The sequence below is a fragment of the Amblyraja radiata genome, chromosome 3 (genome assembly GCF_010909765.2).
Source record: "Amblyraja radiata isolate CabotCenter1 chromosome 3, sAmbRad1.1.pri, whole genome shotgun sequence".
Taxonomy (NCBI): domain Eukaryota; kingdom Metazoa; phylum Chordata; class Chondrichthyes; order Rajiformes; family Rajidae; genus Amblyraja; species Amblyraja radiata.
Window position 1 is genome coordinate 74,395,680 of NC_045958.1, and position 27,834 is coordinate 74,423,513.

General features: G+C 42.2%; 1 protein-coding gene across 1 annotated transcript in view; it reads left to right on the plus strand.

The window, feature by feature from the left end:
- prrc1 (proline rich coiled-coil 1) overlaps nt 1-23,071 on the plus strand; it is a 30,764-nt gene extending 7,693 nt beyond the window's left edge. The window contains exons 4-9 of the mRNA XM_033018085.1: nt 333-478; nt 5,629-5,731; nt 8,191-8,354; nt 16,227-16,330; nt 18,174-18,276; nt 21,746-23,071. Coding sequence (XP_032873976.1) covers nt 333-478; nt 5,629-5,731; nt 8,191-8,354; nt 16,227-16,330; nt 18,174-18,276; nt 21,746-21,955 — 830 coding nt within the window. The 3' untranslated portion in view covers nt 21,956-23,071. The remainder of the gene's footprint in view (nt 1-332; nt 479-5,628; nt 5,732-8,190; nt 8,355-16,226; nt 16,331-18,173; nt 18,277-21,745) is intronic.
- The last annotated feature ends 4,763 nt before the right edge of the window (nt 23,072-27,834 follow it).

Sequence of the window (27,834 nt, forward strand, 5' to 3'; positions counted from 1 at the left end):
TGACTATATTGCTTGCTAATCAACATCAGAGAAAGATTAGTTTCTCTGTCTTTTAATGAAAAAGCACTCCACTAATGTGTTTCCAATGTTTTGAGCATTGCATCCTGTCCTGTCTACAAACAGATAGACACATATGATAGAGACATATGGTAGATAATATCTAAATATAAATGCATGTGGCAATTGTCAGGGAGCAGTAAGTCAGAAATATGTGTATACATGCTAAATGTTAATTAATGTAAAGTGTTTTATTTAACTGTTATTGCTACGGCATGTTTCTGCCAAATATGGACAGAGCAGTGTTGGTCACTCACTTTATTTATTATTGGCAGGAGTTGTTCCAGGTGCCATGACTCAGGCCCCTACTCCTGCTGGAAGTGGCTCCTCCATTACTTTCCCAGTGGAACCTGAGGACCCCAGGATGTCTGCACACTATGACCAAAGTGGTGCTGGAGGCGGATTATGGGGCTTCTTTAAGGTAGGCCTCAATAATGTAATTCCTGTCACTCTTTTGGTTTCACTTCTCTAACCTCCAATTTAAATATAATTATGATTTAATGTATATTTAATCATCAGTGCAAAGAGACACTTCAGCCCCCCCTGAAGGATTTTATTTTTATAGTTGATGGCAAGAAAATAAAGGGAAGAATCTATTGCAGTAGCTCCACGGAAATCTTGTTTAAAGAGAAAAAAATATTTCACTTATGTATTGCCTATTACCTTTCATTCATTACATCCCCCCCCCCCCCTTGCGTTCTGCAGCCAATGAAAGACTCCTGCACGTAACAGTTTGATAATGATCTGATAAGTCTGTTTAGTTATACTGTTTGGCCAATATATTGGAATAATCACCCACCTATTTTTTTTAAACTAATGGATAGGTCATTTTTGAATGTAAACTCCTTGAGAACTGCAGCAGACTATCCGCCTTCATCTTTTAGCTCAAATTTCAAGTGGGTCTTGAACCCAAAACCTTAATGCAGCCCGACAGTCACCCATTGAGTCACAGCTAACACTTTAAATGACACAGGACAATCTGAGCACAGAAACCTGGGCAAAATGCTGATTCATGGGGTGGAGTACAGTGCGGAATGGCGAGTAAACTATCAAAAAACTGGATTATGTTGTGAGATTAGATCAATTAAGGTTAGTTTCCCTGGTTCAGAGAAGGTTAAGGAATAGTTGAATTTAATAGTTTGAGGGTTTGGGACAAAACATAACAGGGGTGAAGAGAGATTAAAATAAAATTACACGAGTGGAAGAGGACAATAAGAGCCAGGGCTATGTAGTAGAGATGTTAGGAAACACCACTTCATGCGACCCATGTGGCCCATGCTACCATATAACTCCTCTGTTCCCAATTATGGCCCATGCTTCCAAGTAAGTGCAGGGGCTATCTTACAAGACCATTAATCCAAAAGTCTAGACTGATAAGCAAAATATCTGATTTGAATTTCCATCATTTTGTTAACAATCTGGAATACAAAAATATGTTGATAATAACTGAAAAAGTACTGGATTGATGCAAAAACCCAACCCATCTACTACTGTGCTTCACGGGATTAAATCTCTCATAATTTAATAGTCTGGCCAATATATGACTTGAATGTGATTGTCTCTTAAATACAGGCTAGTCAGTCGGATGCCATTCAGGGATGGGCAACAAATACCAACCTTGCCAATGATACCCAGATCCTGAATATAATATTAATTTTGAATCTGAGATTGATAGATTTTTACCAGGTGATGGTATAATATGCTACTCATGGATTGAATTAGGATGCAGATCATGAGGGTTGAATATATCCTCTTTGTCTATATTTGATTTTTGTCATTAAAAGTAATTGAAAGAAATAATTAATTTTGTGGCAATCTCTTCAAGTAAATATAATTTTACTCCCAGTGTTATCATAATATATTCCCATGTTGGTTTCCAATATTTTGAACCAAAATTTTTCGAACCATTTTTTTGAACCATATGCCACTATGGCATCTTGTAGAGCTAAGCAGGGACCATCACAATCTTTAACAAACATTTGGATGATACATGGTTCAGGCAGGTTTACAGGGACATTATTATCTGAATGGTGGCCGATTAGGAAAAGGGGAAATGCAACGAGACCTGGGTGTCATGGTACACTAATCATTAAAAGTAGGCATGCAGGTGCAGCAGGCAGTGAAGAAAGCGAATGGTATGTTAGCATTCATAGCAAAAGGATTTGAGTATAGGAGCAGGGAGGTTCTACTGCAGTTGTACAGGGCCTTGGTGAGACCACACTTGGAGTATTGCATACAGTTTTTGTCTCCTAATCTGAGGAAAGACATTCTTGCCATAGAGGGAGTACAGAGAAGGTTCACCAGACTGATTCCTGGGATGTCAGGACTTTCATATGAAGAAAGACTGGATAGACTCGGCTTGTACTCGCTAGAATTTAGAAGATTGAGGGGGGATCTTATAGAAACTTACAAAATTCTTAAGGGGTTGGACAGGCTAGATGCAGGAAGATTGTTCCCGATGTTGGGGAAGTCCAGAACAAGGGGTCACAGTTTAAAGATAAGGGGGAAATCTTTTAGGACCAAGATGAGGAAAACATTTTTCACACAGAGAGTGGTGAATCTCTGGAATTCTCTGCCACAGAAGGTAGTTGAGGCCAGTTCATTGGCTATATTTAAGAGGGAGTTAGATGTGGCCCTTGTGGCTAAATGGATCAGGGGGTATGGAGAGAAGGCAGGTACAGGATACTGAGTTGGATGATCAGCCATTATCATATTGAACGGCGGTGCTGCTTGAAGGGCCGAATTGCCTACTCCTGCACCTATTTTCTATGTTTCTATGTCAATGGGCCAATGCATGCAAGTGGGACTAGTTTAGATGGGGCATGATGGTTGACGTGGGCAAGTTGATCCGAAGGGGCCCGTTTCCATGCTGTCTGACTCTATAACTATGTTCTCTGTCTCTTCCTTCGGGGTAGTGCGACTTTTTCGTGTCGTATCCCCCTTCTCTGCCTCCGTCTGCGCTGAGGCCTAATGGCGGAGCTGGCGGCCTCCAGCCTGCGACTGATCCCGAGGCTCCGGAGGCAGAGCCAGCCAGGACTCACCAACGAGAGGCTGGCCGTCTTCGGGGCTAAGGCAGCGGTGGCCCGACTTGCTGGTGCGGCGTTCTGGCTTTCGGCAGCGGCCTGGAGCTGATGCAGCGGGGCTCGGAGCTGAGACTGCGGGACCCGGAGCTGGGGCAGCGGCCTGGAGCTGGGGCTGCGGCCCGGAGCTGGGGCAGCGGCCCAGAGCGGAGACTGCGGGACCCGGAGCTGGGGCGGCAGCCCGGAGCGGAGACTGCGGGACCCGGAGCGGAGACTGCGGGACCCGGAGCGGAGACTGCGGGACCCGGAGCGGAGACTGCGGGACCCGGAGCGGAGACTGCGGGACCCGGAGCGGAGACTGCGGGACCCGGAGCGGAGACTGCGGGACCCGGAGCTGGGGCGGCGGGACCCGGAGCTGGGGCGGCGGCCCGGAGCGGAGACTGCGGGACCCGGAGCGGAGACTGCGGGACCCGGAGCGGACTGCGGGACCCGGAACGGAGACTGCGGGACCCGGAGCGGAGACTGCGGGACCTGGAGCGGAGACTGCGGGACCCGGAGCTGGGGCGGCGGGACCCGGAGCTGGGGCGGCGGCCTGGAGCGGAGACTGCGGGACCCGGAGTGGAGACTGAGGGACCCGGAGCTGGGGCAGCGGCCTGGAGCGGAGACTGCGGGACCCGGAGCTGGGGCGGCGGCCCGGAGCGGGGACTGCGGGACCCGGAGCGGAGACTGCAGGACCCGGAGCGGAGACTGCGGGACCCGGAGCTGGGGCGGCGGCCTGGAGCGGAGACTGCGGGACCCGGAGCTGGGGCGGCGGCCCGAAGCTGATGCTGTGGCGGGCCGTCTCGGAGCGGAGACGGCGTTCCGGCTTTCGGCGGTGGCGACATCACCACGGAGGTCCGCTGGACTGGAGGGCGGCATCTCCGGCCTGGATCGATCGCCTCAGCGCAGAGGGAGAACAAGGAGGGAAGAGACGGAGATTAAAGACTTTGCCTCCATCACAGTGAGGATGTGCTTGGTGAACTCACTGTGGTGGATATTTAATTTGTGTTTATTGTATGTTTTGTTTTTATTGGTTCTGTGTATGACTGCAGGCAACATAATTTCGTTCAGACCGAAAGGTCTGAATGACAATAAAGGAATCTAAAAAAAAAAACTCTTTGTTTCAGTATGATGGTTTCTTACCCATAAAGTGCATACAAAGAATAGCCCAAATGCATCTAGAGTAGTTTCATTTGGAATCCTTGTAGCTAGTGAGAGATTTGTAACAAATTAGGCAGGAATTGGATTCTAATTTCATGGTTGAAATTCAGGAAACTTGGTTTTGCTGGCCTGTTAGGCAATGCGCTGACAAGCAGGTCTTTTCAATCATGCTACTAGGTTTCTTTATGTGTAGGATCATAGCAAAATAGAAATATTGAAACCACTGAGAATGTCCACTGTATATCAGTATTTGCTTAGCAACCAGAAATGAAAATCATCTACTGATTAGTTTAATTTGCTGGTAATGTTGTCTTTAATATTCCACTTGTTTCAGATGCAGCTGTATTGATTCATGATTATAGACCTTATTTAGTTCATAAAAGAAACAGCAGAAATCCTGAATAACTGGTAGAAACCCTCGCTACAAGCAATTATTTGTTATACTGTCAGTCCTGCTCCATTATATTGGACATTCTGAATGTTACTGGTGAATATAATTTGCACAAACATTCCTGTTATTAGCAGGGGAGTATGTATCTTAGTAGAAATACCCCCAGTAGATAGCTAATTGTTTGATAAAGTTGATTTTATTTCAATGTGGAAAAATGCTTTGCAAATCTTTACAGACCAAGAGATCATCAATCCTCTGTGATTTCTGTGAACTGGAAGAAAAGGCTGATAATACTGGGAATCATTTTTCTTCAGGGAAAGGTAGCAGTTGAGTGAGAAAATAGAAAGTCAAATTAATGCAGAATTTTGCTGCATTAAAAGATTCACTAAAGTCATAATAAACAGAACCATCTTTTGCTTGTATGTATCATCTTGACATGGGCTGAAGTATCTCGTTGTAGTTCTATGGCAGTTGCAGTATTTATAAATACCAGGAGGTCATGAGTAGGCCATTCGGCCCATCAAGTCTAGTCTGCCATTCAATCATGGCTGATCTATCTCCCTCTCTTAACCCCATTCTCCTGCCTTCTCCCCATAACGTCTGACACCTGTACTAATCAAGAATCTATCTATCTCGGCCTTTAAAATATCCACTGTCTTGGCCGTCACAGCTTTCTGTGGCAAAGAATTCCACAGATTCACCGCCGTCTGACTAAAGAAATTTCTCTTCATCTTCCTAAAAGAGCGTTCTTTAATCCTGAGGCTATGACCTCTAGTCCTCGACTCTCCATTAATTTGGTTAAATTGGTTACTGGAGAATAAATTAGTGCCTTAGTTGGTGAAACATTTCAGGAAAGGTATGTGCTAAAGTAAATTTCAAATGACTTACTCCAGCATTTGTGTTTTTTTTGGTAAACCAGCATCTGCTGCTCAAATAAACTGCTTTTGACATTGATTTTAGGGTGTGGCAGGGAACTCCGTTGTGAAATCAGTTTTGGACAAAACAAAGCATTCTGTTGAGTCGATGATCACCACGCTGGATCCAGGCATGGCTCCCTACATCAGTAAGTATGGTGCATGAAAGACATCTCAGTTATTTGATACATTCAAATGGGAATGAATCTAATTGAGTTTGTCTAATCCCGCTGGTGTGTCAGTTCCCTCGTCTAAATTCCTCATCATTGCCTGTATTAATTCAGGATTTGCCATTTCCTTGGGTCCTCTAGCTGGCTTCCCAACCAATTTGCAGTTAGTTTCAACTGCTTTAAACTTCACTCGCCATGCATTATTCAGAAGCAAATATTACTTGCTCACAACTGCTCCCTGGTAACTAAGAATTTCCTGCATTTATAATGTTTGTATTTAAGCAGATTGCCCGGTCTTATCCGTAACAGCAGCAAGCAAGCCTACCATTACCCTGACTCCAATCTTTTGCATTATATACTCACATTGCTGATTAACCTTTATCTTTAATTGATGAATCAATTCCTACTTATCTCGCGACCTAGAGTATTGTACTGGAAGCAAAGGCAGGTTGAACAGATGAAGGACCTCTTCTTTACACTGCCCTCCCTTCCCCCAAATATTGTGACAGTCTACATTATTGATGCATTGCGCTTCTTGGACCATGTCTTGGAATTGCCATCCTCATCCCTTCCATCTTCCATATAAGATGAGACTGTTTCGCATCGAACTGTAGTCTTGCGGCTCTACAAATCAGCAGCATAGAAATTAAACTAACCAGCCTTTTAGTCCAGCTAAATCTATTCAATACTAGATACCCATCAGTATCTATTCTAACCCTACCCAGTGTCAAATGGTCTTAGTGAATATTGTGTTTGTAGAATGGCAGGCAAGCACTCTGGTTCTGAAATGTAGAACAATGTGATGACCTGCTCTCAGCACTTCTTAATTCATAGCACTGCCACCTCTATGAGATATGGTTTATAGATTTACATTCCTCTCCAGACTTTGCATATGTCCATCTAGTCTCTATTTTAGTGCTGTACTGAGGGAATCATGACACTGCCCAAGGTGCAATTTGTCCAAAGAGGAGGTTCGGTTGAGTTCTGTCTGTTCTCTGTGGTTCCGGAGGTTGTGAAATTCCCACAGTATTTTTGATAGGGAGCTGGCAGTATTCCAGTTGGCCTTACTATAATTTCTGCCTCTACCAACAACACCTGAACTGGATTAACTGGCCGTTACTATTTCAGGATCATTGCTGTGTGCAAATTAGTTGCACTTGATTGCCTACGTAACAGAAATTGTATTTCAAGTGTTGCTTTTTAATATCATGAGAACGTGAGGATGGAATATGCCAATGAAGCTGCATTGACAAAATTTGTCATTCAGCATAGAGTCATAGAGTTGCACAGCGCACAAACAGGCCCTTTGGCCGAACTCATCCATGCAAATCGAAATATCAATCTGAGCTGGTCCCATTTGCCTGCGATTGGTCATATGATCATATCCCTCTGAAAACATTTACCTAGACATTGAACACGTCTAAATGTATTTCAAACACTGCAATTGTACCTACCTCTACAGCTTCCTCTTGCAACTTTTCCCAGATACCCACCACTGTGTGGAAAAAGTTGCCCCCAGGTTCCTTACAACCATTTTCCTCCCTCTGCCCTCTAGCTTTAAACTCTTCTACCCTGTAGAAAAAGATTGTAACTATTCCTCCAATCCATGGCCCTAATGATTTTGTGTACCTCTGTATGGTCACCTTTCGCCACAAACACTCAAGGCAAAATAAAATCTCATCCTATCTAGTATTTCCTTATAACTCGAGTCCTCCAGTCCCAGTAACCACCTTGTGAATCATTTCGGTGCCCTTTCCAGCTTAAATGAACATCCTTTCAATAGCTGGACGAACCAGAACTACTCACAATACCTTGTGCATTCTCATCACAGGAAACTTCAGTGAATGACTTGTTCCCACTCCAGTTCTGCATGTTGTGAAGTGGCTGTTGAGACCAGTGTTAGATCCGCAGAATTTGCCACAGCTTAGGCAGGACGTGCTTGGCATGGAAGGTGATGTGGATGATGGTGCACTACTTACACCATTTTCAATGGGTTTCTGTGCAAAGATTCAAACTTTCAATCCTTCATCTTGAGTGGGCACAAGCCAGGAATTCTTAAGCGTCAGGTGAGGTAGTTACTTTCTTTGAGGAGGCTTCAGGAACATCCTTGAGTCTGAAGAAGGGTTTCGTCCCGAAACGTTGCCTATTTCCTTCGCTCCATAGATGCTGCTGCACCCGCTGAGTTTCTCCAGCTTTTTTGTGTATCCTTGAATCTTTTCCTCGGTCTTCCAAGTAGTTTTTGTAATGGAGTTGGTTAACAGTAACTGTTTGTATTTACTCTACAACTGCATTGTTGGTTGAAAGTAAACCTGCTTTACACAAAATATACACCTTTTAATGCCCATGTTTAGCCCAGGTTAGTTTATTTTTGTAGCTTTATGTGACTGTGTAGTGAGCCCTCCATTTATTTTATTTATTTCGTTTTGTCTCCTCTCTAGAATCAGGTGGTGATTTGGATATCTTGGTAACTTCTAATAAAGAGGTTAAAGTGGCAGCTATTCGAGATGCTTTCCAGGAAATCTTTGGATTGGCCACGGTTACCGGGGAAGCTGGCCAGTCAAATATTGCTCCACAACCTATTGGGTATGCGGCAGGATTAAAGGTAAGTGTTTGCCAACATAGTTCGAAATGAAAGCTCGGGTGAAGTTCAATATTAGTTGAATAACTTTGCTACATAGTGGGTGTGGCATTGACTAAAACATCGATTTGGTTCCCAGTTGTCCTCCTTTTGTCTGGACCTAACTGACATTCTGATGAGCCTGATGGAGTGATGGCTCAGTCAAAGTAAATTATCTCACCCACGCTGAATTAGAGTTCTAACTGTGTACATCGTGGAATAAGGTACTTGAAAATTAATTTGGATTAATTGGTCATGGTATAATGATATCGAATTGTCAGTGAGACATCAGATGTGATCTAAGATTGTTTTTAAGTGTTGTTAATTAACTTAAGGTGTCAGCAAGGTGGCAACATGTAGAAGCTGTTTTGCTTGTTCCGAGTTTAATTTAAAATATTAGGGAACAATTCTTGAATATCAAGGATGTTGATTTGGAATGTAGGATTGGAACAAGACCTTTCCAATGTCATATCCAAGACTTGTGAACAGCTAAAATGTAATAACATGGAACTGCAGATGCTGATTTATATCAAAGATAGACACAAAATGCTGGAGTAACGAGTCAGGCAGCATGTCTGGAGAAAATGGATAGGTGATATTTCGGATCAGGACCCCCCTTCAATAGAACAACTTATTGCTTGTATCTTTACAAACTGCAACTTAATTATTTGATTGTCTTAAAGGCAAATGGTTGCCTCTGCACATTCCAAGATATATGAAGATAAAGTGTTGCCATTCATTAGATGGATGTGAGGTGAATTAATATCAATGCTTTTCCATTTCTTATTTTCCTACTTTTTGCGGTCTCTGCGGCCTCTTCATTAAGTCTCAGTGTGCTATGTTTGGTTCTTGCTCACTAGACCAAATAATTGGAGAACCTACCTTTTTCTTGAGACTCAGATTGATTTCTGCAAGTTACTTACCAAAATTCCAATTTTTGTTCATATGCGGAAAGTAAATGGGTGTGCTCCTTCATCTAATTTTGCTTTGTATTTGAAGATCTTTAAAAAAAATATTCTGGTTTGTGACCTGTAAAATGTTGTTGTATTGTAGACAAATACAGCTACTAGCTTGCACACATGAATATCCCAAAGCAGAAGTAAGGTAGATAACCGTGCTTTCTACTGTTGTTGAGAGATGAATATTGGCCAGGTGCTGGGATTCTACGTCCTTCCCCTACCAATCTCTGGCATCCTCCAAGATTTCTGTACTCCTCCCAATTATGGCTTCTTGATCATCCATAAGCTCGATTGCTCCAGTAATGGAAAATAAAAGTGTAGATGCTGGCATCTGAAACAAAAACAGAAATGCTAGAAGAACTCATGGCAGTCAAACAGCATCTCTGGAAAGAGAAAATAAAAATAGAATCATAGAAAAATAGGTGCAGGAGTAGGCCCTTCGAGCCAGCACCGCCATTCAATATGATCATGGCTGATCATCTAAAATCAGTACCCCGTTCCTGCTTTTTCCGCATATCCCTCGATTCCTTTAGCCCTAAGAGCTAAATCTAACACTCTTGAAAACATCCAGTGAATTGGCCTCCACTGCCTTCTGTGGCAGAGAATTTCCCAGATTCAAAGCTCTCTGGGTGAAAAAGTTTTTCCTCATCTCAGTCCTAAATGGCCTACCTTTTATTCTTAAACTGTGACCCCTGGTTCTGGACTCCTCCAACATCGGAAACAGAGTTAGTTTTGGGTCAGGGATCCCACCTCAGGACTAGGGAAAGAATGGAGGATGTTAATTTTCAAAGCAGAGCTGGGGGAGAAGTGAAGTGAAAGGCAAAAGGGTACAAGGTGGTTTGTTAAGACAGATCAGTTGTTAAGGAGCTTGAGCTCTGACCGTCAATGAGGCATTTTATAGAAACTAAGAGAGGGACACTTGTGATAATGGGAAACAATGTTCCACCCAGTCTTAGCTCTGGAACCCCCTCCCTAAACGTCTGCATCCTGCTACCTCTTTCTCTGGCTTTATGGGGCTTTTTCACGGGGCGAGTTGACGCAAGATGTCACCAGAGTGAAGTGGTCGTGGTCCAGCACGAGTCTCGCACGATATAACGGGGGGTAGATAAAGAGTTCCCACGGTACTCGGCATTTCTGTTATTTGTGCGAGTGACTTGTCCGTCTCCCGAGCTTTCGCGTTAAATCTTGAATGAACATCGTGAACTACACGTGACACAAATGATGTAACTTTTTTTTTCACACACTATAAATATCCTCCCTTGGTTGAATTGGCTCATTTGAAGACATGTTTTACTGTGTATGTGGGAGACACAGATGGACTGAGCACAGTACCTCGGTCTTACTGTGTGTGGGAGAGGGGGAGAAAGTGACGTACACTCACAGAGGCAGAGTCTCTCAGCCTGTGTAAGAGGGAGGGAGAGAGAGAGAGAGAGAGGCACACACAAGGTGGATGTGAAATCTCACCTGCCTGTTTCAGTGACAGACACCCGCCGCCAGTAAATGAAGACACCCCCATCTGTCTCCCCCTCCTCTCCCTCGACTCCCCCACCTTTCCCTCCCAACTCCAGTCCCGTCCCGACCCCCTGGGAAACTGAATAGAGCAACAATATAGATATAGAAACTGAAACAATATAGAAACTGAATAGAGCAACATGGCAAAAACATCTCTGACACGCTTTACCCCCTTTCTTTGAGATTTTCTGGGAGCCATCTCTGCAAGTGTTCCTGTTAAAAAGATTATCCAACAATGACAATTAGGTGGGACGTCCTCGAAGGACACATGTTCCCTTGTCGATATTGAGACCACCTTTTTTACTCTCCTTCTGTCCCCTCTGTCCAGCTTCCGGGTTTACCGTTCGCAGGAGTTCCCACGCGCTATATCTCTAAAATCTGAAGTTAGGTAATGTCTAAAGGAACTGCAGACGCTGGTTAATGCTGGTTAATACGCACAGAAGGACACAAAATGTTGATGTAGCTCAGCAGGTAAGTCAGATCTGGGAAGAAAAACATAAAAAGCTGGAGTAAGTCAGCGGGTCAGGCAGCATCTCTGGAGAAAAAGGTGGCGATTCGAATCGGAACCCTTCTTCAGACAGCCTAATCGGAATTGAGTCTGAAGATGTGTCTCGTCCCGAAACATCAGCTATTTTTCTCCAGAGATGCTGCTTGACTCGCTGAGTTACTCCAGCTTTTTGTGTCTGTCTTCGGTTTAAACCAGCATGTGCAGTTCACTCCTTACACGGGTCTCTGTACAACATTGATTGGTAGCGTTCCGGACCCTGCTTCGGAAAGGCATCGATCGCTAGTCGGCGAGGACTCCGACCTGTATCTCTCAAAGAAGTACATGTGAAAAATTTCTCACGGACCATAAAAATGCGTAACCTTTCAGTAAAGTCCCTTTTAAAGTCCCTTTTAAAGATTATAGTTATTTTCTTGAATCTCATTAACATAACTCATGAATAAGTTGATGTCCATATGCGGATGCAAATCTTTATTTTTATTTCTTTTTTAAATTCAATCCCACAGAAGACAATTTTTACTCACCTTCTGTCCCCTCTGTCCAGCTTCCGGGTTCACCGTTCGCAGGAGTTCCCACGGTACCCGCAAGAGTTATTACGGATATCGCACTGGCCACTACGTCCATATAATGTTGCAATGCTCAACCACAAGTGTACAAGTCACTCTTGGAGAAATTCAAACTTTCTTGAATTTTCTCCCGAGTGACCAAGATACACGATTACCTGCCGTTAGCGCTACGGTGGTCCACGGTGGTCCACGAATGCCGTACTGTTATCGCACGAGGTTCCCACGATGTTAAACTCTGGTTAACTCTTGCGTCAAGTCGCCCCGTGAAAAGGCCGCTTTAAGATATTCCTTTAAATCTGTCTCTAAACAGGCTTTTGATCGCCCATCTTGGATGTTAAGCCACATAAGGAGTTGCAAGTTTTGAGCGATTATGCACCTTGCTGCGCTTGATGTTAAAAGTACCATGCAAGTTATCTTTCAACTGGTGTGTGGAAGTTTTCACATCCATTCAGCATGACCAAACGTACACCAGAAACAAAAGTAGAAACTTTATGTTCAAGTTTGTGTGCATATGGTGTTATGATTTGAGTGAGAAAACCACGACTGAGCAATTGTTATCATTTTCTCAATTGTCACGCATGCTTGAATTAAATTGGGGCTAAAATCAATTTCCTTAACATGGCTCATGGACACAAAACTGCAGGTGCTGGATTTATCTGGAGCATAAAACAAACTGCTGAAGGACCTCAGCGGGTCAGGGAGCATCTATAGAGGGAAATGGGCAGTTGATGTTTTGGGTCAAGACCCTTCATCTGAGGATAGAAGAAAGCTGGAAGTATGTTTAGCTTAGTGTCGCATTTAAGCTGTCACATGGTGCTGTCGCTGGAGTTTAGAAGAATGAGGGGGGACCTCATTGAAATATACAGAATAGTGAAAGGCTTGGATAGAATTGATGTGGAGAGGATGTTTCCATGAGTGGGAGTCTAGAAAACTAGTTATCCTAGCCTCAGAATTAAAGGACTTTTAGGAAGGAGATGAGAAATTTATTTAGTCAGAGGGTGGTGAATCTGTGGAATTCTTTGCCACAGAAGGCTGTAGAGGCCAAGTCAGTGGATATTTTTAAGGCAGAGATAGATAGATTTGTGACTAGTACAGGTGTCAGAAGTTATGGGGAGAAGGCGGGAGAATGGGGTTAGGAGGGAGAGATACATCAGCCATGATTGAATGGCGGATTAAACGTGATGGGCCAAAAGGCCTAAGTCTACTCCTCTTCCTTTATGATAGGGGTCGGCAACCTACTGCCCCCGGGCCGAATGCGGCCCGTAATCCAAAATCATCTGGCCCGCCGAGCCCGGCCGAGCTCTGGCTGTACCACATCTTGCGCACCTTCTGTGAACACGTTTAAGAAAAAACTGCAGATGCTGGAAAAATCGAACGTAAACAAAAATGCTGGAGAAACTCAGTGGGTGAGACATGCAAGGATTGCATGAGGCTGCCTCACCCGCTGAGTTTCTCCAGCATTTTTGTCTACCTACTGTGAACACGTGATTTGATGCCTGCCATCCGGGTGGGATGGGGGCGGGATCCACATGTACACGTGATAGATGTGGCCCGCCAATTGCTCACAGACATGCGTCCCGGCCCCTATGCAGAACAAGGTTGCTGACCACTACTTTATGACATGTAGACATATGGAACTGCAGGTGCTGGTTTACCGAAAAAGACACAAAGTGCTGGAGCAACTCAACAGGTCAGGCAGCATTTCTGGAGAACATGGATAGGCGATATTTTTGGTCTTTTGCTTTGATTTGATTTTTTTGACCGCGGTCTATATTGTAGTGTTGCCACTAGAGGGCAGTGATGACCAAATTAAAATTGGTTTGCATGAACCAGATCAGGTTGGTTGATCATCTATTGTCTTGTTCTGCATCCCGACCACAGTTGAATCCTACCAAAATTTTGCTTTGTAATTTTATTTTGTGGATTGCACAGTATAGGACAGCGTTTCTCAACCTTTTTACCATTGCGGAACCCTTGAAATAATTTTCATGTCTCAGGGAACCCCTACATAAAATTTATTATATATATTTATTAATCTCTTTCTTTCTCGTTCATAAACTTAAAGTTCATAAGGCAAACATAACATATTTTTCTGATAACTGGTTTAAGTAAAAAATAACTTGTGTTTTTCTCAAGTTTATTGATAATGCAAAAGAAATAACTGAAATTAAACTGCTTGTTCAAAACTGAAGCAAATAAAGGCAAACAGAACTAACCTTGGAGGAGAGAGAGAGAGAAAACAACATAAACTTTTCATGAACTGACAAAAACATACATAGATAAACTTTACATAAACTAACAAAAATAAATGTTTAAAATTCATATAACATCCCTAAATGATGGGTAAAATTTACTAAATAATGTGTGAATGAGGGACTGTACCTGCACACCAGGAAGCACAGACAGGACTGATGGAGATCGTGCATGCGTCTGTACTCGAGTGAGTCACTTGATGATACACAAATCCGTCACGTACAGCTCCTGTCTACTGACCACTAAGTGTAGATGTCGCTAAATATGACATCGCTAAATACGACGTCAGTAAACATGATGTCGCTAAATAAACGTCACTAAATATGTCGTACGTGTATAATAAAATTACGAATATGAAATTAAACACACATGACTCATAAATGCATTTACATATGATTAGCCTTTTTATCACTATTTCTCTCGGAGCCCCTAGCGACCTCTCGCGGAACCCTAGCGTTCCGGGGAGCCCCGGTTGAGAAACGCTGGTCTAGGATTATCTGAATTAAAAATGCCACCATTGGTAGTTTCCACAGATGAAGGTTCACGAGATTGCAGATACTGGACAGTAAAAACAACTGTTGGAGGAACAATGGGCAGACAGCAACTATGGAGGGATATGGATAGATGAGGTTCTGGGTCCGCACATTTCAGTCTGAAGGGACCCAGCCCGAAATGGCGTCTGTCCATTTTCCTCCACAAATGCTGCTTGATCACTGAGTTCCTTCAGCAGTTTCGTTTTATTAATTTCTATAGTTTAATATTTTTTAGTCAAACCTGCTCTTGGTTCTTGGTATTTTGTTTCTGGTAAAATGTCCTTGGCGTTACAATTACTAGTAGCCTTTTAGTGAACAACTATACCAAGTGCGGACCCGTTCCCCCAACGCAATATTCCACCACTCGCCCATAGCCCCCAACTGCTCAGGCACGGCTGATGGGTTCCTGTTGTGACGCTAGAGATCCCCGTTGTGACCAGAGTCACGGCAACCCTCCCCCACATCTCCCCCTCTACTCCCTCCCTCACATCTCCCTCCCTCCCTCCCCTTTCCCACACCCTGTCACTCCCTCCCTCCCTCCTTCCATAACCCCTCTCCCCTCCCTACCCTCTTCCCTCTATCCTGCCCCTCCCCCACTGCTCGCCTCCCCCTATCCCACCTTCCCACACCCTCCTCACCTCTCCCACTGCCCTCCTCTCCCTCTATCCCCCCCCACTCCCTACCTCCCCCACTCTCCCTCTACCCCCTCCTCCCTCCACTCTCCCTCCTCACCTCCCCCACTTTCCCCTCCCTACCCCCTCTTCTCCCTCAATACCCCCACTCTCCCTCCTCACCTCCCGAGGATCTCGATGTAAACCACCTCCGGCCCCGTTTTCTCCACCACGTCGGCGATTAAGTTGTACTTGATGCGGGGGCTGTTGTGGGGGACGGGCTGAGTGGCCTGGAGAGGCCGGGGCTGCGGCCTAGTCCTTGCCCGGATCCCGATCCTCTCCCTCTCCAGGCCCCGGGTCCCCGGCGCGACCTATCCCCGCACCGACTCCCAACTCATTGCCTCGAGCCCCTCTCCTCTCCCTCCCTGCGCTCTCCCTCCCCGCAGACCCAGTGCCGCTCCTCTCCCTCCCTGCGGGCCCGGAGATGCAGCAACCCTGGGTAGCACTCTTCTCTCCCCACGGGCCCGGAGCAGCAGTAAAATGGAAGGAAACTTACCTGTGCAGCCGTTGTGGCCCAAGGAAAAAAAGATGGCGGTCTGAACTTATGCATAGGCCGCGCTGAGGTCACGTTTGGGTGTTCTTAGTGACGCCAGTCAAGGACGACAAGTGGGGGCGCTGTTTTAATCTGAAGGAGATTTATTTTTCATACATCACACGACAATAGTGAGTAAGGTGGTGCAAAAATTGTAGTGCATTGGGTACCGTTTTTATAGAAACAGACCATTATAGAAACAAACAAACAAGATGCAAGTTTTAGTAATATATATAGATATAGATGGATATATATATATATATATAGATAGATGCAGTAAAGGTAGCTCAGATTGCATTCAATATGTTTGTTTCCTTTTACTTCAGGGAGCTCAGGAAAGAATAGATAGTCTGAGGAGATTGGGGTTGATGCATGAAAAGCAGGTGACCGTTTCTGTTGAGAACTTCATTGCAGAATTGCTCCCAGACAGGTAAGCAGAACTTTACTCAAAGTATTTATGCCACAAATTTTAAATGACAAAATACAGACAGCTATTTTTGTCAAATAAGGCAAGCTAAAAGTTGCTGCATTTCAAAAATATTTATTTGATAGTGAAGCACTTTGGGTCTTCACAAAAGTAACATAAATGGTCCAATAGAAAAGCCAAGCTTTTGAGAGGAAGAAAAGAATATGCTTGCCATTCTTGAAAGTTATACTGGCAATTTAACCAAAAAGGAAAGTTGTAAGTGTCATAGAAACATAAAAACATAGAAAATAGGTGCAGGAGGAGGCCATTCGGCCCTTCGAGCCAGCACCGCCATTCATTGTGATCATGGCTGATCGTCCCCTATCAATAACCCGTGCCTGCCTTCTCCCCATACCCCTTGACTCCACTAGCCCCTAGAGCTCTATCTAACTCTCTCTTAAATCCATCCAGTGACTTGGCCTCTGTGGCAGGGAATTCCATAAATTCACAACTCTGGGTCAAAACGTTATTTCTCACCTCAGTCTTAAATGACCTCCCCTTTATTCTAAGACTGTGGCCCCTGGTTCTGGACTCGCCCAACATTGGGAACATTTTTCCTGCATCCAGCTTGTCCAGTCCTTTTTTAATTTTATATGTTTCTATAAGATCCCCCTCATCCTTCTAAACTCCAGTGAATACAAGCCTAGTCTTTTCAATCTTTCCTCATACGACAGTCCCGCCATCCCAGGGATCAATCTCGTGAACCTACGCTGCACTGCCTCAATCACAAGGATGTCCTTCCTCAAATTAGGAGAACTGTGGAGAACTGTGGAGAACTAGGGAACTGTTCTTAGGAGGAAATATTGAATAGATTAGGCGTACTCCAAAGAGATTGGAGGGAAGAGGTGATTTAATTTAATACGTTTCAGATTCTGTTAGGGTTTTCCAGGTTCGATGCTGTAAGATTGTTTCTCTGTGTGGGAAATGATGATATAATTTATGGTAGAAGTGGGAATTTATTCAATGAGTGGTTGTGAATCTTTAGAATTGCTCATAGGATAACTGGGTGTTTGAGTCACTGACTATAGTTGAGACTGATATTCATCCATAGTGCAGCAGTTAACACGGTTCTCTCCAGCTCCAGGCATTGCGTTTGAATCTGACTTAAGTTGCTGCCTGTGTGGACTTTGCATATTCTTTCCCCTGTGGTTTTCCTCTGGATTCACTGGTTTTCCTCTGGATGCTCATGGTTCCTCCCATATCCAGTGCTGGTACTGCTGACTCTAAATTATCCTTTACTGTAGTTAATGTCAAAATGAATAAGGGGAGTTGATGGAAATTTGAGATGAAACAGGAGGAAGAATGGGCTAAATGGAATTGCTTCCTTGGGAGTTGGCATAGACCCTGTGTTATAAGAAAAAGTCATTGAGACTGCACTAAGCCATAGGAAAGCAGCAAACTTGTAGGTGGGTGATTGGGATTTTGCATTCAAATGTTTGATTGTGAGGTAAAATATGATCTGAATTTATTCTAAATATTTTTTATCTGTTGGAGTGAGAGAAGTTGTCTGCTTTTGTAATTTGTCATTCCAGGGCAACACACGCATCAATCTTTAGAATCTTTAGAATGGATGAATTGCCTTTGCTCAAAATTCAACTGCTGTAAAGTTTGGGATTGCGGGACTAAACCAGTGTGAATCTGGGGAAATAAAGCCTCAGCAATCGAAAGAGCACATAGCGCTGCTGTGGAATGGGAGAGCTGCCTCTCTATACAATTTATGCTTGCTAGTGTGTGTTTATATTTTCGGATAAAATTCGGTTCACACTTCAAATATGAAATTGTCAGATGTGATTTGATTGTTTTCCAGGTGGTTTGACATAGGATGTCTGATCCTTGAAGATCCAGCTCATGGTATTTGCTTAAAAAATTTCACACAAGCAACACCAGTGCCTTCAGAATTTGTGCAACAGGTTAGTCAATGACTTTAACACTTTTATTCATTTAAAAGATGAGGGAGTGGCAAATAAGTCCAGTGTTTAGCTGACATTTCCAAATTGCCCTTGAGGTGGTGGTGGAGTTGATGCTGTGGGGATTCAGATATAAAATGCTACTGAATGTTGAGGTGGCTTAACCACTGCCATTAGTATGGTGTATATTTTTTTTTGCCATTTAATAAGTCAATGCTTGAATGATATCCAGGTCTTGCTGCATTTAGACACAGACTGTTACATTATGATGAATTGCAAATGGAGCCAAACACTCTAATCATCAGCAAACATTATTTTTCCTGACTTTGTGATGGAAGAAAGGTCACGGTGAAACAACTGATGACAATGCGCCAAGGGTGCTGCCCTGAAGAACTCTGGCAATGATGTCCTGTGATGGAAGTGAATGACAATACAAACATCTTCCATCACGCTTGATGTGACTTTAGCCAATGGAGTCCAGTTGATGTTGCATTTGGTCAGTTGCTGGCTTTAATGTCAAGGGTGGTCACTCAGCTCACCTCACCTCACCTTTGGAGTTCAATATTATCAGTGTCTGGATGGCACGGTGGCGCAGCGGTAGAGTTGCTGCCTTACAGTGCTTGCACCGCCGGAGACCCGGGTTCGATCCCGACTGCGGGTGATGTCTTTACTGACTTTGTACGTTCTCCCCATGACCGCGTGGGTTTTCTTCAAGATCTTTGGTTTCCTGCCACATTCAAAAGACTTACTGATTTGGAGGTTAATTGGCTCGGTATAAATGTAAATTGTCCCCAGAGTGTGACGGATAGTGTTAATGTGCAGGGATTGCTGGTCGGTGCGGACTCAGTGGGCTGAAGGGCCTTTTTCCACGCTGTATCTCTAAACTAAACTAAAGAAGTCTGGAAACATATGGTCATTGAATATTTAGGAAAATGTATTATATGTTTTGTCACAATAGTTAAGCCCAAAGTATCTAACTTTGACAAGAGGCCTTGAGTAATGGAATTGTTCAGTGATTAAAGTGGTTATTCACGTTGTAACCAACTAGGAGTTTGCTATGATAGCTTTATGCATAATTTATAATTAACAAATATGGGCTCTGTGCATACAGTATTTTAAAGTGAATGTAATTTTATGCGTTAACTTTGTTCAAATTGTTTAAGCTCACACATGTGTGCAATTTAGCCAAACCTTCTTCAAATGTAGCTTTTCAACTATTCCTGCCAATCGGGTATTCATCCAGTACCCCTTTAGTCATTTATCTGGTCCTATCATAATACTTAATAATCTCCTTTGATTACTGACCTACCAAAGGCAAAGGCTTTTTATTTGCCCCATGGAAATCCTTCATCATGCCTTTGCAATATGCTCCTAATCATCACTGTTAAAAGGGAATGAGAAATGAAATCTTTAGATTGCTATATCTATACCAATATCTGAATTCCTTTTTATTTGGTTGAGAGTATAATTTACTACACCCCTTACACCCCCAAGATTTTGTGTGAAGGTAGGTTTTACAATGCATGTGTAAACACAAGAAGAAATTTAAGTATGGTATTTAATATAATAATATGATATTTAAGTATTAGATGGTTGGTGAACTGCAGGCTCATTTAACACAAGGCATTGCTGTGTCTTGGCAGTAACAGAGACCAGGCTTATAAAAAAGAGAGGAATGGTATACAAATATTCTTGGATACAGTGAAGAGGTAGGAAATAAAAGGGGGCTATTACTGGGGCTATTACTGGAGCTATTTTTTTGACTGCCAACTAAGAGCAATCATGCAGGGCTGTTAGATGCGCAAATGTCATGGTGAGGCCATCGTTTGAAACCTCAAATATCACCATGCAGATTAAAACAGCAGTTCAAAATTTGGCGTGAGTGAGATATTTTCAGGAGAAATTTCTTGTACAGGTTATTTCAATCTATGTAAAATGCAGCATTTATTGGAATAAAACTGAACTCTGGAGATACTTGTGTAAGAAGGAACTGCAGATACTGGTTTAAACCGAAGATAGACACAAAAAGCTGGAATGAAGGGCCTGTCCCACTTAGGCGACTGCCAGGGACCAGTTTTAATGGAATCCATCTACGACACCTGGCAACAACCTGCGACAACACCTATGACAACCTTCGACGGCAAAAATTGTCGCCACTGTCGCCGAAAATGGTTCAACATGTTGAAAATTTTACGGCAGTCGCTTGTAGTCGCCCAAAAAATCGCCTAAGTGGGACAGGCCCTTAACTCAGCGGGACAGGCAGCATCTCTGGAGAGAAGGAATGGGTGACATTTCGAGTCACAGGTTCAAAGGTCTTTTATTGTCATGTGTACCAATTAAGGTACAGTGATATTTGATTTACCATATAGCCATACTAAAAAAAAGCAACAAGACACACAACTACATAAAAGTTAACATAAACATCCACCACAGTGAATTCCCCACATTCCTCACTGTGATGGAAGGCAATAAAGTCCAATCTTCTTCCTTCTTCCCGCGACCCTTCTTCAGACTGGTTAGGGAAAGACTGGAGATACTTAGCAGGTTGATCAGCCTCTGTGGTGGAAACAGAATCAATGTTTCAAGTTATTGACCTTCTGTCAGAACTGGAGGAGAAATCAATCATGTTTTAAGTTGCAATCTAAGGGGGAGCAATGGGTAGATCAAAGGCAATGTCCATGACCAGCTATGGATCAAAGGAAGTTGGCACGTAGAATAGAGACATTTGTTTAAAATGACAGGCAAAAAAATGAACAATGGTTTAAAAATAAAGTTTGGGATTAAAACATAAATGCATAATGAACGAAGAGCAAAGGACTCATGGTGAACCTTTATTAAAGACTAGTTTAGTCACAACTGGAGTATTTTATCTAGTTCTTTGTACCATACTCTTGGAAAGATGTAGGGATTCAGCAAGCGTATGGAAGAGATTTGTCAAAATGGTTTAACGGTGAGAGGTATTTGTTATGTGGATAGACTCGAGAGGCAGTGATTGGTCTGATAAAGGTATTCAAAGCCATGAAAGGTATTGGCAGGTGGTTCTTGACTTTCTGTCAATGGGATCTGCTTTGCTCCAAGGGACTTAGGATCCAGGATACACTACCCATGTTTGTAGAGGTGAAAATTCAATTGCCGCTTTCAGATGGGTGCCAGCTCAGGATCTGGAAGGAAATACTTTACAGGGTGTGGAGAGTGAGTAGGGGAGTGAGAACAGCTGATTTGCACTTGTATATGATCAATATAGCTTTGATGGACCGCCAACCTGAAGGAAGGATATTGAGGAGCAAACCTTTATTCTCTAACCATTTTGTGACAATGTGATCGAATGAACACCCATCTTTGCAGTGTGGTAGATTGGTACAGTTTTGCAATTTGGTTTATCTTCTCCTTCCTCTTTGACTATGGTATGAAAATGTGCCTCCAGTATCCAGGATGCGGTTGCTTAATTGAAAACTCTTTTCTTTTGAAACAGGCACAAAACCTTACGCCAGCTGACTACAACCTGAGATGGTCTGGTTTGATGGTGACAATAGGTGAAGTTTTGGAGAGGAGTATACCCCACGTCAGTCGCAATGATTGGCATATCGTGTTTACAGGCATGTCTCGAAGACAGATGATCTACAGTGCAGCCAAAGCCTTAGCAGGGATGTACAAGCGACAACTGCCATCAAAGTCCATTTAACCATCAAAACTGTGGCCCACTGTTCTAAGGGGATTTTTTTTAAATCTCAGTGCACTTCCTGCACAAGAACTGTTTAAACATTGATGTATTTTTATATATTCAAATCAGAAGTGCAGTCTCTGAGGCAAAACTCTCCCATCTACCAGCATAGGAACTGGTTAATTGGAACATTCCAGAAACTGAATGTGATCCTTTGTGATGGGAACTATTTTAAAATATGCATTTTCTTTATTCTCACTTTATACTAAAAATAGTTTGTTACAATTACTTTGATAGATACTGTCGCAAAATGCAAATTGAGGTACTAAGCATTAGCAATGCTTGTCTCTATATTCCTGCCACCTAATCATAAATACACATTTGTGTCCAAGAGTGACTTAATGTGCATGGAATAATGTGCAGGTAGTTCTGTTCTTTGCTTCTATCCTTGTAACATGAGCTTATAAGGTAACGACATTCAAAATGATGGATATATGATTTACGTTGAAACTTGTCAACCCACACTTTTGAAAAAAATCTGATAAATGGTCAAGGTGAATTGTCACAAGGTTAAATGAAAGATTTTATTTTAAATAAAATGCAAACACTATTATTTGAGAAACCTTAATCAACCCCTCTCTACTGCCAAGTCAAGACAAGGCTCATTGGAAGTATCATTGGCCTATTTTGTTATTCTTTGTAAAGGAAATAAAACGGAAATATCAGAAATGACATCAGTATTTCCTTTGTAATCTTAATTTAATTTTGGCATTTATCAGAATTGTTTTTAATTAATTTTCTCCATTGAGACGATGCTAGTTAGCTTCCATTGCAATATGCTGCACTGTAATGGTTGGTACATAATTGATTGCTTTCTTGAAATGTGCAATTAATCATAATGCAAGTAGTTTACAAATAAACCTTTGCCAAAATACTTTAGTGCTATGAACTGAAGTTTTAAACAGTAACTGTTTGAATATAGTTGGTCCAATTAGAAGATAATAATTTAGTTGTTGCCTGATGGTTAAATGAAGAGTTGAAAATAGTCCCCAAAAAATAGTTTAGTTGTAATTTTCTGCCAAATGAATCGCTGCATTCATTTTATTTTGCCTCTTCCCAATTCAACAATGTGCAAAAAAAAAACTGTAGCGGGACTCCAGTGTAATTATGACCATAAAACTGATGCTTCAATGCTGGGATAATGTCTGGAAGGAACTATCCCAGAAATCTGGCATGTATGGGTGGATTTCGGTAGCGATAGAGAAGGAATCAGTTATGAGGTTCAAAGTCAAGTGATAGATTTTGTAGGCAATAGTATTAAAGGATGCAGAATGAATATGGGTGGGTTCACATCACTCACAATCTAATTAAATGACATAATGGGTTTACCACCTGTCCTGTTCCTGTGCTCCAGCCTCACAAGAGCCAAATAGCTGCCTCATCTTCCATTGTAATGGGCTTGATTGGCCTTTTGTTTTGTTGTCCTCGTCCTGTAGGAAGGGCCACTTCATATGGAACTTGTACATTGGTTAATTATGCTCCCTGTTTGTAATTCTGACTGGGACATTTGCATTAGGGAGGTGAATCAATGATTATGCGTAGGTAACAATGATAATTGAGCATGCGACACAGATGTGGCTCGTGCGTACACATTGATGAAAAATCTTTTTCTATCCAAATCTGCATAATTTGTTTAGCTGATAGATTTATTTTCTGCCCGAGTATTGAGACGTTTTTCATCTGATTCAGCTTAATGATGAGTTGCTTGTGATGCTGAATAGATCCAACTAAAGCCTGCAGAAAAATAGGTGCAGCAGTCAACCATTTGGCCCTTCGAGGCAGCACCGCCATTCAATATGATCATGGCTGATCATCTAAAATCAGTACCCCGTTCCTGCTTTTTCTCCATATGCCTTGGTTCCTTTAGCCCTATGAGCTAAATCTAACTCTCTTGAAAACATCCAGTGAATTGTCCTCCACTAACTTCTGTGGCAGATAATTCCACAGATTCCAACTCTCTGGGCGTAGACATTTTTCCTCATCTTAGTCCTAAATGGCCAACACCTTATTCTGAAACTGTGAACATTGGTTCTAGACTCCCCCAACATCGGGAACATTTTGCCTGCATCTAGCCTGTCCAATCCTTTAAGAATTCTATATGTTTCTATAAGATCCCCTCTCATCCATCTAAATTCCAGTGAATACAAGCCCAGTCGACCCATTCTTTCATCATATGTCAGTCCCGCCATACCAGGAATTAACCTGGTGAACCTACGCTGCACTCTCTCACTAGCAATAATTCTTGCATGCATTCGAAAAAAGATTCCTTAATCAGTCGGATACAAAAAGAAAAATGTTATTATACGGTAGCTTCAATTTGGTGAATTTGATTTGGAATGGGTATGAAATGATTCCAAGGCAGAGAGAAACAATGGCATCACTATGAACACACGGCCCCCACTCCTGTCCCTGTGCTCTTGTACCTCTTGGTTCATTGCGATTTTAAAATTAGTGCCACTCGGGTGAATATCTCAACCAGTGTAAAATTGTTTCCTTCCCATTTAGAACTTGATTTCATTGTTATTTGGCAGTAATTGCCAGCATTTCATGTGTGCAGATTTTGTCATTTGGATCCTTATCATGTTTATATTTTAACCTTATTTTATAATAAAATGACCTTTGTAAATATGGTAGTAAAATCATTTTTTCATTGATAAACCTGATGTATCAGACTTTATGAAAATGGAAAGCACAACATTAATTTTATGGATACGTACTAATTTAGAATGAATTAAGTTTCAGGTTCCATTTTCTTTGTCCCCTATATAGAACTGAGCCTGTGGTATTTAGCTATTTGGCAAGTTATTTCATGATTTAAATATCAATATGATATTACAGTAATATATTGGTTATGTTAATGGCCAGCAATTGTGAAGCTTGAATGAATGAGCTACAGGCTCAAGTTCAAATCACCAGGACAGCTTGGAATCTAAATGCTAAAGAAATAAGCAATGGAATACTATGCAAGTGAAGTTGACCACAGTATCACTGGACTGTCATTTAAAAGCTAATGAATCATTCATATCTTTGAGGAAGGAATCTACCATCTTTACCCAGTCAGCCCTATGTGACGCTGGACCTAATCTGATGATATCGGAATGCATTCAAATGACCCAGCACACCTTCAGTTCAAGGATATTTAGGGAAGGCTTGTTGATTTTATTTTTATTTCATCTTCTGAATGAAATTAAAATCCTTGTTGAATGATTTCGTCCAAATGGGTGGCATCATAAAGATTTAAATTTCATCCAATTCTGATGAAAGCACGTCAAGTTCAAATGTTAACTCTTTCTCCAAACATCTGAATCTTCGGTCTTTTTCTAACTTCAAATTATGCCGTATTTCCCTGTTGCTGATAGCTTGAGTCCAATTGTAAATTATTTCAGCAGTACTTTTGGAAGCAGATGCAATAGTGGCATTTAAGATGCCTTTAGATAGGCGTGGATATGCAGGAGATTGAGCGATATGGATCATGACTAGGCAGATTAACTTGGCATCATGTTCAGCACAAATGTGAGCCGAAGTGCCTGTTTCTTTGCCATACTATTCTATCTGGAACTCCTACGGTAATTTAACGATATTGAATAAGTTCAGTGTAACTGCACATTACTGACACTTTGAGTGACAGTAGTGAGGAAAAGGTTCATAGCACTGAATGCAGCTAAGTTTCTTTAGAGGTGTGCACTGAGATTTAATAACGTTGGAAAACTACAAGAGAAGGAATGCCAGAGATGCAGCCTGTCCCACTGAGAAAACTACAATGCAGAGTAAACATTTTGTGTATAAGAAATGAACAAGCCAGTGATTCAAATTATCATTGTTATGATTGGAAAGTGTATTGAAGCCATAAAACATATAGCAATAGCTAAACAAGTTACTGCCTGACCTGTTCAATTACTCCAGCACTTTGTGTCTAATCTTGCAAATTATTTTGGACTTCCTTTTCAACCCTGAAAGGAGTTGTTTCTTTCTTTAGTTGTAGCCACAGAGAGAGCAAAAAATAGAACTAGGCATTTGGTCATTGAGTCTGCACATGGCATCAAGCACCTATTTGCATGAATCCCTTTTTATTATTCTTTCCATGTTCTCATCAATTCTCCCTGCATTCTACCACTCGCCTGCATTCTAGGTGCAATTTACAGTGGCCAATAAACCTGGCCTATTCACATTTTTTTTAAATAAGGGAGGAAATCCACATGGTCACATGGACTCAAGAGTGTTTTATTATCATAGGGAGAGAGAGAGATATACATAAAAACAAACTAACAATGATGGTGCGAAAAGACAAAACCAATACCCCCAAGTCTATGTAGTTCAGAGCTTATTTGGAGGTTGTATTGTGTAATAGCCTAATAGCTGTAAGTTGTCCCTGAACCCAGACATTATAGTTTTCAGGCTCCCATATCATTTTCCCAATGGCAGGATTGAATTGAAATGATTGTGTGGCCAGGGTGGTGTGGGTCTATGATGATACTGGCTCTTTGAGGCAGCGACTCCTGTAAATCCCTTCGATGGTGGGGAGGTCAGAGCCGGTGATGGACTGGGCAGTGTTCACAACTTTTTGCAATCTTCTTCGCTCCCGGGCGATCTAGTTGCCGATCCAGGCTGTGATGCAACCAGTCAATATGCTCTCTACTGTACACCTGTAGAAGTTCAAGAGAATCCTTTCTGACATACCAAATCTCCACAATCTTCTCAGGAAGTAGAGGTGTTGATGGGCTTACTTTATAATTGCATTGGTGTGCTGGGTGGGTCCAGCAATGATCTGCAGAAATATATGTGCCCAGGAATAAACTCCAGTCACTTGTGCTTTGTGGCAAGGGCACTACTAACTTCCACTGTGCATCCAAAATGTTTTGTTACCTTATAATCCTAAATTGGATGCTTCTCTAACTTCTACACCAAAGGAATCCAATTTGACCCTCCACATCAGTCGTCATACTTTAGATGCTTGCTTGTTGTTGATGGCATCTGTGTTATTTTATATCAGCATCTTTCAACTAGTAAAGTATCTCAAGGTTCCTCGAGAACATTATCTGATATAATCTGACATTAAACCACGAAAGGAGGTAAAAATGTAATAGAATGCAGATTTAAAGAAGTTTTTTGAAGGAGAATAAGGTATAGAGAGAGATATTGAAATCACTCCAAACTTTACATGAGGTAACAGTGAAGAATGAAATATCAGCACAAGATGAAGGGTTTCAGTCAAAGCGCCACATTCTTGAAACAGTTGTGATAAATTGTTGGATGAAGACATGCAGTTTTGTTGAAGGCCACTGGCTGTGCTGTTCTCTGACTTTTGTGGAAATCCCTTTGTTTAAAGGGTTGCCTAATTGAAATAAAGAAGCATCCTGCAAGAATGTTTATCAGTTTGCATTGGAATCCTCCGGCACCATTCCCGTTTCTAAATATTTCTGTCATAGCCCCTGCTATTTCTACACTAACTTCCCTCAATGTCCTAGGAAATATCCTGTCAGGACCTGGAGCCTTATCCACTTTTATATATTTTTAAAGTGTCAGTACTTCCTCTTCTTTGATCATCATAGTTTCCATAGCTACTCTACTTGTTTCCCTTACCTCACATAATGCAATATCCTTCTCCTTGGTGAATACCGAAGAAAATAAATTGTTCAATATCTCCCCCATCTCTTTTGGCTCTGCAGATAGCTGTCCACTCTGACTCTCTAAAGGACCAATTTTATCTCCCGTTATCCTTTTGCTATTAATATAGCTGTAGAAACCCTTTGGATTTACTTTCACCTTATTTGCCAAAGCAACCTCATATCTTTTAGCTTTTCTAATTTCTTTCTTAAGATTCTTTTTACATTCTTTATACT